General features: G+C 44.6%; 1 protein-coding gene across 1 annotated transcript; it reads left to right on the top strand.

Annotated features, from left to right (window-relative positions):
• Positions 1-712: 712 nt before the first annotated feature.
• On the top strand, positions 713-13,745 carry ANAPC5 (anaphase promoting complex subunit 5). Its single transcript, XM_068208447.1, has 17 exons — positions 713-956; positions 1,045-1,124; positions 1,798-1,907; positions 2,397-2,592; positions 3,591-3,657; positions 4,443-4,544; positions 5,622-5,812; positions 6,646-6,727; positions 7,389-7,478; positions 8,378-8,559; positions 9,021-9,156; positions 9,386-9,460; positions 10,261-10,382; positions 11,515-11,622; positions 12,137-12,284; positions 12,875-13,037; positions 13,389-13,745. The coding sequence occupies exons 1-17, from the start codon at positions 753-755 to the stop codon at positions 13,601-13,603; spliced, it is 2,271 nt and encodes a 756-aa protein (XP_068064548.1). The 5' UTR covers positions 713-752; the 3' UTR covers positions 13,604-13,745.
• Positions 13,746-14,533: the final 788 nt, after the last annotated feature.

Raw genomic sequence — 14,533 nt, 5'->3', positions numbered from 1 at the left:
CTCCGGCTGAGCCCCTTCCTGGCTCCCTCAGCCTCTCCTGGGGCTCCATTCCCTTCCCGGCTCCCTCAGCCTCTCCTGGGGCTCCATTCCCTTCCCGGCTCCCTCAGCCTCTCCTGGGGCTCCATTCCCTTCCCGGCTCCCTCAGCCTCTCCTGGGGCTCCATTCCCTTCCCGGCTCCCTCAGCCTCTCCTGGGGCTCCATTCCCTTCCCGGCTCCCTCAGCCCCTCCTGGGGCTCCATTCCCTTCCCGGCTCCCTCAGCCTCTCCTGGGGCTCCATTCCCTTCCCGGCTCCCTCAGCCTCTCCTGGGGCTCCATTCCCTTCCCAGCTCCGTTCCCTTCCCTGGACACGCTCCAGCCCCTCAAGGTCTTGCTTGGCGTGAGGGGCCCAGAACTGACCCCAGGGTTTGCGGTGCCTCAGCAGCGCCAGCACAGAGAGAAAATGTCCGTTCCCTTATCTAGCAGATAAGTCCTCAGGGCTGCAGCGGCCCACGCGCAGCCCATGCCCTCGCTGTCCCCGGCCCGGCTGCACTGCGGGGCAGTTCAGGGGAGCAGCCCCGCCACCGCGCGGACCCTTCTCTCCCCGGAACGTCTCTCTCGCGCCCGGCCCGTCGCGGCGGCCCCGCCGTGGCGGCGCACAGCCCCTCCTCCGATTGGCTGCGGCGCGGCGCGCGCGCGCCGGCGGCGTGGGGCGGCGATTGGCCGGCGCGGGGGCGCGCGCGGTTTCCCGGGCGACGCGCGGCCCCGGCGCCGCCATGGCGAGCGTGCACGAGAGCCTGTACTTCAACCCGATGCTGACGAACGGCGTCGTGCACGCGAACGTGTTCGGCGTCCGCGACTGGGTCACCCCGCACAAGATGGCCCTGCTCGTGCTGCTCAGCGAGCTGGGCCGCGCCGGCGCGCAGCTCGGCCTGCTGGAGCGGCGGCGGCTCAACCGGCTGCTGCTGCCGCTGCTGCAGGTCGGGGCCCGGGCTGGGCCGGGGGGGGGGGGGGAAGGGTGGCCCCGTTGTGTCGCGGCCTGTCGCGACATGTCGCTGTCGTCCGCAGGGTCCGGATATGGCGCTGTCGCGGCTGCGCAAGGCCATCGAGGAGTGCTGCCCGCACCTGGCCGGCTCCGTCCACATCAGGTGCGGGGCCGTGCGGGCGGGCCGGGGGAAGCGCCGCCGGGGGATCCCGCGGCGCCGTTTGGGCCCGCTCCGAGCGCGGGAAATGTAAATGTCGGGTAAATGTCGGGTTCTAAAAGCGTGCCTTTGGGCCAAAACTCTGCTGCGATAGGTTTCATACTTGTCATAACTGAATTCTGAAAGGTACCGACGCCGAAGTCATCAGATTTAAAGTTTCTGTGGGACACAAGATGTGTTGTCATGTCAGATAACTCACTAAACAGCAACAGTTCCAAAAATGCAAGCAGTACAAAAAATGTAAACTTGTAAAATTTTTCGAATTAAAAAATAAAAAGAGAAAAAAAGGGATCCTGTTTGTTTTAAGAATGACCATCTCATCTAATTATTCTCTTAATAAAGACCTATTTAAAAAGAAAAAAAGCCCAAACATCATTATTATTATTATTATTATTAATATTATTAGGCCTATCACTATTTAATATGATCTTATTTATCTCAGTATGAAAACCTCCTGGGGTCCAAGAAATTAGTTTTTACTTGTTTGTGTTTACACATTTGTGCAGGAAGCAGGGGAATATTTTATTTGATGTCTACATTAATACCCTAAACCATGTCATTTTTCCCCCTGTTGTCTGTATTAATACCGTAAAAAACGACATTTTCTTCCCCTGTTTAGGTTAAAACTTATGGCAGAAGGAGAGCTGAAAGACATGGAACAATTTTTTGATGATCTTTCAGATTCATTCTCGGGGACAGAGCCAGAAGTTCATAAAACAAGTGTAGTAGGTAAATAATGGTTTTCCATAAGCTGGTTTTGTTGTGTATCTGTCATTGATGTCATTCCCTCGGGACACAGCTTTGTTTTCCTGGGGAGGTGTCAAATTGCACAGTGTCATTTTCTCTTGCTCGGATGTTGCATATTAACTGATAGTTTTGCGTATTATGAGGTTGTTACTGACTTGAACAATTTATCACTTCTCTTTAGTGAGATTTGCTGCTGAATTGAGACCAGATTTACACCCTGCAACACTGAGTTGTGTCACTGAGATGAGACTCAGTAATTTCTATTTGATTTCTCGTTCATTTCTGTTTAATGAGGAACTAAATGATGTTGAAGCTGCTGGCCGTGATTTTGGTCTCCTGTCTGCAGCAAATCTCACTAAAGAGAAGTGATAAATTGTTCTCTTTAGTGAGAAACTAAAGAGAACACTTTAGTTCTCACTAAAGAGAACAATTAGTTCTCTTGAACTAAGAGAACAATTGTTCCCTCTCCAGGTCTGTTCCTGCGCCACATGATCCTGGCATACAACAAACTTTCCTTCAGCCAGGTCTATAAACTTTACACTGCACTCCAGCAGTACTTCAAGGAGGATGAGAAAAAGGATGGAGCCGACGAGAATGAGATGGAGCTGACAAATCCAGAGGAGCTGGATGGGAAAATGGAGAAAGAAGAACTTGACGGGCCTTTCAGGTGATAAATTCCTGTTAAAGCCTTTTCCACCTCTAAAGAAAATTAATCTTTTATTTGTTTAAACTCTCCCGCAGCCGGGCTGAGCTCCGTGGCCGCTCGTTTCCTTGGTGCCACCGTGTGGTAACATTTGTCAGTGGCTCGGGAAGGTGGCACTGCCCCATCCTCATCCTCCCCTAGGGAGCCACAGCCCAAAGGCAGTTGCTGCCCACAATTTCCCGCTGCTGAGTGACTCCTCTGGGTGTCATGCTAAAACTGTTGGAGAGGTCACTTCTGCTTCCAGCAAGGGAAGATTGCTCAATAAGGAGAAGTTAAACTGAATGGTTTTGTTTTGCTTTTCACCATTCCCCAAATAAAAGACCCCAGTGTCTATTTACCTCAAAAAGGAGAAGCAAATACTGAGAGTTTTCACCTGCTGAAGAGGTGCTCCATTGTAAGAATAATCCTGAAAGTATTCGATGTGTCCATATATTTAAAATGTACTTTGTAAACTGTATTTGTGTAAACTTGTGCAGGAGTTGCTGCACTGTGAGTCACACAGCAGCTTTTGGGGTCTGGCTGTGGGCTGGACTTGCTGGCTTTCCACAGAGTAAATGTCCTGCAGAACAGCTGTTTCCAGCAGTGATGGATGTGGCCAACGTGCCAGTTCATCTCCTTGGGACTGTCTTCAGAAGACAGAAAAACAGAGCAGAGCCATTTGAATATGTCAGCCCCAAATCTTCTCTCTGCTATATTTCTTTAGGGTTTTTTAGGGTGGATTTAGGGCAATGTTGCTCTCAGCTATAGTGTCTGCAGGTTGAAGCTAAACTGTGTGAAATCGTTTGGATTGCTGACTTTGATGGAGTAGATTTTGTTCTTTATTAAGTTTTCTCAGTGTTCTTCCACGCTTTGAGCTGTAATATCTCAGAAAACTTTATACGGCAGAAGTGTGGGGTGTCTGATGAAATGTTTTTCTGTGTTGTCTTTCCTTGCCCCTGTTTCTAATCAGTGTTTCTTACCAGGGAAGAAGAGATAGCCTGCAGTGGGCCTCTTTCCCAGAAACAAGCAGAGTATTTTCTTTCTCAGCAGGTATGTTAATTCTCATTAAAGTGGAGGAAATGTTCTATAACATGAATTTCACCTTGAATTTTACCGACAGTGTCAGCTGAGATGTTTTCTCTGGTCTGGTAGAGGCTTGTTGATATCTTGCTTGTTGTTGCTCAGAGCGAGCACTTGGGGCTATGAGTGTTTTATGCAGACATGTCACCATATGCTGATATTTGGTTCTCAGAAGGTCCTTCTGCTCTGCTTGCCTCACATTTCTGTGAAATGTGCAGTTTTGTTGATTACTCCAGCTGGTAAATAAAAAAGAGAACAGAAATACACATGGACAGTCAGCTGAATTACAGACAGTTGAATTACATGTCAGTAATTCAACAGTCAGTAATGCTAATTTTAGTAACTACATTTTTGTGATTTTTTTTTTATTAATTGAACTGCTTGCCAAAGCAAACTGGATTTATCAATTTGTTTTCCTGAGGGATTTTTTTTTTGTATGAGAAGATACGTGCAATTCCAGTGAGCAATGTGTGGCAATAATTCTTCAGAGAGAAACTTAACCAGAATTCTTTAAGTGCCTTTAAACAGTCCTTTGAATAAGGTTTTCTTTGACTTGGTCTCTGTGAGCTCTGGAAATTGAACACTGTAATGTAGTATAGAACTGCCACTGTCATAATAGACACAGCTGCTACAAAATCTTCTTTAATGTCCTCTCCAAGCAGATAACAACCTGACAATCCTGCACCACAATATATTTTTATAACCCTCCTTACGGAGTTACATATTTACTTGTACTGTTCAAATTTTTATTCCAGGCTTCTTTACTAAAGAATGATGAGACAAAGGCTCTTGCTCCAGCATCTTTACAAAAGGAATTGAACAACTTGTTAAAATTTAATCCAGACTTTGCTGAAGCAGTAAGTATCTTTTTCTTAATCCAGAATGGTTGTAAAAGGATTTCTTATCTCAGGGATAGGATTGTTTGGAAGTAATTTATTCTCTATTGAAATATAAGTAGATGATAAAACTGTGAGCAAGTTGCATGTAAATGTTTAGTAATTCAGACTAAAACTCCTGAAGGTACAGGAACCTTAATTAAGCAAAGTACTTCCCCTTCACACACAGATATAAACCTCTTAATTTTGGTGTGACTGAGTGCATTCTTGTTCAACTAAGTCTAAAACTTACATCCTTTACCCACATTTTCCTAAGTAATTTCAGGCCTCATGCTCCTGTAGTTTAAAAATCAGTATGAAGTGCAATATCTGTTCATTTTGCTGGTAGTTGTTCACTTTGCTTCTGGTCCTTAATAGCAATTTATACTGAAAGCCACAGACAGCCCATGCTGAGGGGCCAGACCTGTGGTGTGAGCTCTTGCTTTGTCCCTCAACAGCTTCTTGAGCAACTTCCATCAGTTCACCTCCTTCCTGCCTTGCTTTCTACCTCTTCCTCCCAGCAGCCCTGGGCTTAGCAGGCAGGATTTTCCTTGCTGCTGTTTGGAAGGGTATCCTTGAAAGGGCTGCCGTAGTCCCTGGCTGGACTTCACAACATAAAGGATTATCCTGCCCAGGTGTCAATGCCAAAAAGAAAATACATAATTTTAGCATCTCCTTTCTATCTGCACAGCATTTGAAAGCAGTGCTGGTGTTTCTTAGTATCTTCTTGAGTGCAGACACTATGAGAGTCCTGCCTCCATTCCCAATCTCACATAAATACAGGGATTTTACCTCTGCAGAGAGCTCAGACTCTCTGGGATCATTCTGACAGTCAGATATTGTAATCTTCATTTGGCAGGTCCTGTTAGGGCAGATGGCCAATATTGTCCAAGAAATTATCCAATTTTATCCAGAAATTCTGCCCAGGTAGTATCAGTATTGCAGCTTCTGATCGGTATTTCACAGTTACGTGTTTTGGACAGAAATACCTAGTAATTATAAACAAAAACTCTGGTTTAGTGCATGTACAATTAAAGCTGATTTTGTTTCCCTTTGCAGCATTATTTAAGCTACTTAAACAGCCTCAGGGTGCAAGATGTCTTCAGTTCCACACACAGCCTCCTGCACTACTTCGACCGGCTGATCCTCACGGGGGCAGAGAGCAAAAGCAACGGGGACGAGGGCTACGGACGGAGCCTGCGCTACGCCGCGCTCAACCTGGCGGCCCTGCACTGCCGCTTCGGCCACTAGTAAGGAGCTCACTGGCCCTGGGGCATCGCAAAGTGCTGACAAACACACCTCCCCTTCCTTCTGAAAATCCCTGCGGGGGCTTTCTCTCACCTGACAGCAGCTGTGGTTAGGTTGGGATCCTCTTACAATCTTGGTTTGTTTGGGTTCGTTTTTGTTTTGGTGTTTATTTGGTTTCCAGAATAACTGAGCCATCTAAGAGTTGATATTTGTGTCCTGGGTATTTTAAGTGTTCAATTACATTTCCATGACCTCAGAAGGGTCAGTGGGCATGAATGCTTATTTTCATCCATATTTTCAAGAAAGTGGGGTTGGTTTTCTGCAAGTCAACATAGAGCTGATGATCTGGCGAAAGAATAATTAAACCGAAAAAGTCATCCGAGCTTTTAAAATTTAAAATGCCATACGGGTTGGGATTTATTTTGTTGATAAAGCTGGCCTACCCATCTTCATTTATGGTTTGCAGTTATTGATTGCTGCCTGGAGGCATGATGTGAAAGGACTGGAGAGGGGCAGGACACTGCAAAGTTGAAAGCAACAGTTTCTACACAGGCAGATTCTAAATGTGGCCCCTGTTCAAACAAGAACATGGCACTGTGGCCTGTACAGGGTTTGAAAGCTCATGTAAGGGTTGCAGCTGCATTTTGGTTTGCAAATGCTGTCAGACTTACTGTCCTGAAAACCAGAATGCAGTGCTGAATGCTGGGAGGAAAACACAGGCTGTTAAATCAGAGATCTGAGTGCAATATGTATAATTCAGATCAATATTCCTCTGGATCAGGATGCTGTATCCTAAGCACTGTAGGAATACTAATTGTTCTTCCTCTGCTCATAGCCAGCAGGCTGAGCTGGCACTTCAGGAAGCCATCAGGATTGCCCAGGAGTCCAACGACCATGTCTGCCTGCAGCACTGCCTGGTAAGAGCTCTGTCCAAATGGGCCTTGAGTGGTTCTGCTCAGGGAACTGCTGCAGAACTTCTCTCACAGCAGCATCTCCCCCAGAGCATTGGACTGCCCCGCAGTGGGGTGACATCACTTCTGGCACAGGGCAACAAACTGCAGGATCGTGGGATGTTTTGTTGCAGCTTAGGGTTAATTTCGTAAGCAGGAATTGTTATCCCAGAGATCTCAGTAGTAAGCTCAAAGTTGAGTCTTAGATGTTGTAAAAAGAAGTATTTCAGAAGCTTCCTCCTTCCTTTCTGCTGAATTCTCAGAGTAAGCCACTTTTAGAGTAAGGAAAGAGGGAGGGAAGGACTTGGATTTCTCTCTATTTTTTTTCCCCTGTAATTAACACTATGATGAGTTGACATCAATGGTATCAGAGGTGCTGCATTCCACAGTTCCCTGTATTTTTGTGCATCACTGAACCTCCAGCGTTGGCTGGTGCTACACCAGCATCCCAGCCTAGATGCACTTCTGATATGTTTTGTGCAGCATTTTGTAGAAGTTTCCTTAGAATCAATCCTCAAGTGGTTTGGGTTTCCAGTGAGTTTTTGTGCCTTCTGTAACAGCAAGCCAAGTTAAAAGTGCTACAGCCATCAGTTATTTGCAATGAGATTTTGATCTTTTTCCTTGCTAGAGTTGGTTGTACATCCTGGAGCAGAAGATATTTGATAGCTGTGTTCTGCTGGAGCACTCTGTGAACAAATCCTTACATTTTGGATTGCCAGTGAGTCCATTCCATCAGTCCTTAACTTTATTCTGGGACAAACCCATGTGGCAATGGGCGTGTGTGTGGTCAGAGTTTGGGGTTTTGTGGCTTGTCTGTTCAAAATATGTGACTGGATTTAAACAAAAATGTTTTAACACTCGAAAATCTAGCTGTTTCTATGACTTTTATCTTTCATATTAACAAGCCAGAGTTCAGTTGCTTTAATGCCAGAGCATTATTGCAAGGCTCACTGGTTTTCCTTCTAACTTGTTTGATTTTCAGACAGAAAAACTCTCTGTGGCTACTGGCCTAGGCACCATTTTGTTACAATCTGGTGCTCAGGGGAGGTTCTTAAGCCTTCACCTTCCCTGAAGCTCAGTGCTGATGCCTCTGGCACCGCATTGAACACATTTACTTGTACAGCTCTGTGAAATCTTGCAGGGCAGCCCTCCCCTTTGGTAGTTTGTGCCCTGGTAGATCTGTTGTCTGTTAATGTTTAGTTCTGTCTTCCCCAAATCCGCAATTCCTTTGTGAAGAAAACTGTTCTAAAATGGACTAAACTGCTGCTGTTGGGAGACAGGAGCAGACATGGCCTCTGTGGGGAAGGGAAGGAAAGCAAAGGCTCTTTTTTCACAGCAGTTCTGGAGAAATCCAGGTACTGGTCCTGTCCTCCTCCATAAGATTTCTGTGTGGGGGAGTGGAAATTACCTTTCACATCCAACAAAATGACATTCACATATGTGTGGGTGTGCTTAAGTGAGTATTTAAAGAAATGCCTGGAGCAGTGTTCCTTTGTCTGTGCTGTCTTTTTGGGATTCTTTTTTAGTAGTTTAGAACTCTGCTCTGGTGTAATTTGCAAGCCTGGGGTACTCTGTTGTCTTCCAACACTGTAGGTATGTTTTTTTCCTTCTTCCCAGTATCTTGCTTCCTTGGGAATACAATCCTTGGTTCAGCAAAGAGCTTTTGCAGGAAAGGCTGCCAACAAACTAATGGATGCCTTAAAAGATTCTGATCTGTTGCATTGGAAGCACAGCCTGTCAGAGCTCATAGACATCAGCATAGCACAGAAAACAGCCATTTGGAGATTATACGGCCGCAGGTATTGGCTTTCTTTGGAACTCCTGGATTAACTGCTGCACTTGTTAGCACATAATGCATTTATATAGGTGTAACAAGTGACTGTGTCTCTCCAGTGCACGAAAATAAAGCAATCAGACTGTAATTCAGTACGGGCTGAGTGCAATTATTTCCATTCTCTTGTGTTCCTTTAAAACTCATACTGATAGAGGTTCCATTTAGTAGTGGCAAATAGATCATAAATTGTTCCTGTGCCCCCACTTTCAGCATCTCTGTGCTTTGGCTGTGTGCAGCTTTCAGTCTGTAGTACTTGCTGTGCCTGCACAGTCCAGAGTCCCTGGACAGCAGTTATTTTACAAGTTTTCCTTCTCCCCAGGCCCCTGGCTTAACCAGACAATGTAGACTATTGTCATAACAAGACCATAGATTAAAAATGATTGTTGTTTGCTGCTTGAAAACTAAAAGATATTTCTCTTGCACAAGCACCATGGCACTTCAGCAAGCCCAGACCTTGCTGAGCATGAACAGTCTGGAGGCTGTGAACGTGGGCGTTCAGCAGAACAACACCGAGTCCTTTGCCGTGGTGTTGTGTCACCTGGCAGAGCTGCACGCCGAGCAGGTGAGCTCTAGGGCTACTTGCACAAAGTGCCATTTGCCCAGAGGAGTGTGGGTGTTACTGACAGAGGGTGCAAGACTTGACTTGTGGTTTTTCTGCCTTTAACGCCTGCTCTGGGGGCAGAGACAATGCAGGGTGCTTGCTTGGCAAATCCCTTCCCTGAGGGTTGTGCTGAAAGGGAGGGGAGCAGGGCCTGTCCCGGTGCATTGATCAGTGTCCTTCTGTGTTCCAGGGGTACTTTGCAGCTGCTTCTGAAATACTGAAACACCTAAAGGAGAGATTCCCTCCCAACAGTCAGCATGCACAGGTAGAATTCTTAGCATTCAGCCTGTAAGTTATGTAACTATTTTACAGTAGGATCTGAATCCCACTGCTCCTGAATTTTCCTCTGGGCGCCTTGGGCTATACATTTTCTCATTTCCCTTGGCTCGTCCTCATGGGAAGCTATGCATCATGAGCTTTTTTAAAAAAGCATGGAAAAGCTGCCTGTGTTGTTTTCAGACTGGTGAGACATTTCTCTCACCACAACCTCCTAAGATGAAGCTGTTCAAATAGAAATTTCATTAACAGAGGAATATACATCTGCTTCATGAGCACAGAGAGCAATTAAATGCTCTGCATCGATTTGAAGCTTCAAAGTTCTGTTTAATTAGTGCTGCTTATTTTGATATATTACAATCCAGAAATAACTGAGATAGTAGGCTAATAACCTGATTTTTGTGTGACTCTGGGAAACATTGCCACAGGAGTCTGTAAGATAGTATTTACATTGAAGTGTTCAAAATGCCTTTAGATATAGTGTGAGCCTTCTGTTTTCACTACAGAGCAAATCTGCATGTCTACAAGTCTCAAATCATTAGGAATGATCTAAAAGAGCCTTTTCACATAAAATACAGTCGAGTAGATGAGCTTCAATATTGAAACATTAATCCAGACCTGAGCATTTCTGTTGAGGGCAGTAATTCAGTAAATCCAATAATTGGACAGTGGAGTTGGTATGTCTAGAGATAAATACCCCCAGGGGAAAATAAAAATAAATTCTAATTTGGGATTAGAAAATGAGCAGGCACAGCTTCTAAAACTTGTTTCTGGATGTTCTTTGTTTAGCTTTGGATGCTGTTTGATCAGAAAATACAGTTTGAGCGAGCCATGAACGATGGCAGATACCATGTAGCAGATTCTCTTGTAGCAGGAATTACAGCACTTAATAGCATTGAAGGTGTATACAGGTAAGAAATCGTGGGTCTTCATGCACTTGCAGGTGTGTTCCATGAGGATAATGAAAAAATTTAGCAAAATGATCACTGGCAGTCACAATGCTTATATATTTTTCTCTTTGCAGAACTAGTTAAGGTCATGTTATCTAACCTGTAGGGCTATTCCCTTAGAGCATCTCCTGCAATAGTAATTTGTAGTTGTTTCTCTGGGCATCTTAAGAACTGGAATGGCTGAAGTTGGTGTTATTCTAGAGCTGTGACTCTGTCATGGTAAGATATTCAAAGTCTGCTATACTCAAACCTGAGCAAAAAGCAAATTTTTATGTCAAATAGCTGGGGAGGGAGCTCAGGCCTTGAGTGAATTCCTCTGTGGCCTGGTTTCTACATCTCCAAAATGGAACAATGTGATTTTTTTTTTTTTGCACTCACCTTAATGGGCTCTTGTTCCTAAATCAGAATGACATGTTAAAAATAGTCACAGTTAAAACTTGGTATTTGGTGAGTATGAAAACCAACTTAGTGTTCAAAGAATTTCTTGTCGATTTTCAATGAGGCAAAACACCTAAAAGCAGCCAGTGCCAGTCAGCCAGAAGAGCAGTATTCAAGCTGTGGGACCTGATGCTTGTCCTTCTGGAATTGGACTGATCATGAATTCCCTGGTCTTTAAATATTCTGTTCAGTGTCTGATTCAGGGCGTTTGTACCCATCCCCTGCTGCTGTGCATTTGGTCCTGACTTCCCTGCTCTCCGTTTCCCTGTTGCTCTGTATCCTTGTTAGCTCAGGCCAATTTTAGCTGCTTTACCTCATACCTGTTTTTCTCACAGATAATTACTTATGTTGTCTAGCTTGCATGTCCTCCCACTTCTGCTGCCTGTTTGGCCTTTGGTTTTGGCAATCCCTGGTTTCTATCTAAAGCTGTTTTATGAGTTTGATCCCTTCTGCCTGGGAGTTGTCCAGTTGGCACCAGGGAGATCTGTTTTTCCTCCTGTCTGTGTGTGCAGCATGTGTACACTTTGTCAGGGTGCCAGTCTGCAGTTACAAGAAACACAGGTCACAAAATAGAGACCCGTTTTACTGTGTTCTGAAGAGCAGAATTCTACATGAAATACAAAAATACAGTGATGTTTTCTTTCTACGACGACAGAAAAGCCATTGTATTGAAAGCCCAAAATCAAATGTCAGAGGCACACAAACTTCTGCAGAAATTGTTGATCCACTGCCAGAAAATCAAGAACACCGAGATGGTGATTAGGTAAGAATGTTTCATTTTCAAAGTATTAAAGCCACTTTGCAGTGATTAGAATCAGCCATTTCAATTTGTCTGTGTTCAGACTTCACTAGTCTTCAGACTACCTGCTGTGATTCTGAGATTACAGAGTCATTTCAATTATTAATCACACTATGGAGGAAACCTCAAAATATTGTGTCATTTAAACCTAATGATTTTTAATATGTAGACTAAAAGGTGGTAAACTTTTAAAGTTCCATGAAGATTCATGGAAGAAGGAAACACTGCATCTAAAATAAGTAGGAAATGTGTGTGTGGTTTTACCTTGGTGTAAATCTTGAGAGAGCTACGGTGTTCTTTAATCTTTTGTATGCCTGTGGCATCTCCTCTTAAGGGTGTAATTTAAATTTATTGTATATGCAGCAGCGTAATTCGTAATAATACCAATACCATGGTGGATGGGATAATTCCCTGGGAAACAACAGGACATTTTTCATCCAGAGTAAAGGTTTGTAACTGCTTGTCCCTGTTTGGTCAGGGTGCTGCTGTCCATAGCAGAGCTGTACTGGAGATCCTCGTGTCACACCATCGCGCTGCCGGTGCTGCTCCAGGCTCTGGCCCTCGCTCGGGAGTACAGCCTGCAGTACTTGGCTTCTGAAACCGTGCTCAACTTGGCTTTCTCCCAGGTAGGTCTGATTTGTGTTTTCACAGGGCTGCAGGGCAACATTTATTCTGGGAATCTGGATGCTGTTTTTACTCCTGTGAGATTTAAGAACACAGCCTGGTAGGAATTAAATTATTGATTGTGAAGAAGCAAACTCTGAATGTAAAAGCTTTCGAGGAAGTTAATAAAAGTTGAGTTTTGCGTGTATGACTAAAATGTATAGTTACTGTATATAATTAAACAGGATAAATTTCCTCGGTCTTAATGTCTTCAGTTATTTTTTTATGCTGGTATTTTGGCTTTCTAGCAGCACAGGTTGGCTTGTATATTAAAAATAATGCTGGTAATGAGTTCAGTTATGTTGTTTATTCTGAGAGTTGTGGCTGTCAGCACTGCCTGAGTGGAGAAGCCTTTCTCAGTCATTTCAGAGAGCAGCTCATTTCTACTCACGAGTTTTGATTTAAAAGAAGATTGTGGGGAAAAAGGTGAAAAAAAAATGGTGTGCGTTACATCATGTAATTAGAAACACACATGGCTTCTGTCGGTGTTCCCTGAAGAAGCTGCTCATATCAGTGGATTCCAGTGTGAGACCAACAAGTATTTATCTTTCAGCTGATCCTTGGCATTCCTGAACAAGCCCTGAATATCTTGCACATGGCAATAGAACCTGTCTTGGCCCACGGAGCCGTCCTGGACAAAGGCTGTGCCATGTTCTTGGTGGCCAAATGTCAGGTGGCTTCTGCAGCTTCCTACACTCCACAAAAGAAGATTGAAGGTAGTGTGAAGAGTAATTCTCTCTGAAACTGCTCAGAAGTGCAAACCAGTCTCTGTACTGGAGTCCTACTACACCAGAGTGTGTTACCTGGTTATTGTATACAAAATTCATTTGGAATTAGTTGTTGCACAGATGTTTATAATGGAACATTGTTTATCTGCATACTTTCACACACATATTTTGCAGCAAAGGCTGAATAATAGAAACTAGCTGAGAGACCATGTTGCTAAGACACAAATGGTTTTGAAAAGCTGAGGAATTTGTAATTGGCCTCCTTAGACTTGAGCTGCCTTGCTTGGAGTTGTTACTGTGATATTTTCTTAAATATGAATGTCCCCCATTTTCCCACAGCTTTGGAATCTGCTATCTCGAATCTAAATGAAGCCAAGACTTACTTTGCCAAAGTGGACTGCAAAGAGCAGCTCAGAGACGTTCTCTACTTCCAAGCCCGGCTGTTCCACACCCTCGGCAAGACCCAGGAAAGGAACAAATGTGCCATGTTGTTCCGTCAGCTGCACCAGGAGCTGCCAGCACACGGTGTCCCCTTAATCAATGCCTTCAAGTGATGCATTTAAAGATGAGATTTATTTGTTTTTCTGTTTTGGCTTTGTTTGTTTGTTTTCTTTTTTTACGAACATCTTTGTATTGTATTCAGTCATCCACGTTTCAGCGTAACTGCCAATAAATCATGGTCTGCTCTTGAACAAACTTGTGTTTTGTTACACAAATGTTGTTTTCCACCCATTTCACTTTTATTCTGTACTTGAAACTAAGAAATTAGTGGAGAAAAAAGAGAAAAGACCCTCTTGACTGTGTTATAAACACACTGAGGGGAGCAGTGCAGTCACGAAGAAGTAGTGTTCTGTTCTTAGCAGTGACATTTCCCGAATCAATGCAGGCTTTATGAACACAGGGGTATAAAAAATAGCAGAAAATGTACGCAAAGCTTCTTTGTGCTCTTTGTAAGTGGTATGGAAGGGGGAGTCTCATTTAAAACATGTCCTTGCTTTTAACCTGTCTGCAGTTGCTGTTTACGCTGCAGAAACAGATGGTGCTGGCAGAAGGGGGAAAAACAGGGTTCAGTCAGAGAGGTGTAACAGTGCAAAGTCCTGCCACTGTTGTTTCATGTGTCCTTGTGCAGGGCGGGGATGAGCAGCGTGAAGAGTGGGAAACAACAGCCCCAGCTCAGCTGAAATGTTTTTGTTGTGTGTTTTCTCCCCTCAGCACTGTGTGTCATTCACCTGCTCTGCTTTTATGGGTGAATAAATGGAGATCACAACTGACTGAAGTATCTGGAGGGGCCAAGAAGTCTCCAAGAAATCTGGAGAGGGACTTTGGACAAGGGCCTGGAGTGACAGGACACGGGGAATGGCTTCCCACTGGCAGAGGGCAGGGTTAGATGGGATACTGGGGAGAAATTCTCTCCTGCGAGGGTGGGGAGGGAGGTCCTGGCGCAGGGTGCTCAGAGAAGCTGTGGTTGTCTCACCCCTGGAAGT

This window comes from Anomalospiza imberbis, chromosome 18 (genome assembly GCF_031753505.1).
Source record: "Anomalospiza imberbis isolate Cuckoo-Finch-1a 21T00152 chromosome 18, ASM3175350v1, whole genome shotgun sequence".
Lineage (NCBI taxonomy): Eukaryota > Metazoa > Chordata > Aves > Passeriformes > Viduidae > Anomalospiza > Anomalospiza imberbis.
Note: the sequence above shows the minus strand (reverse complement) of the source record. Positions and strands in the feature narration are given on the sequence as shown.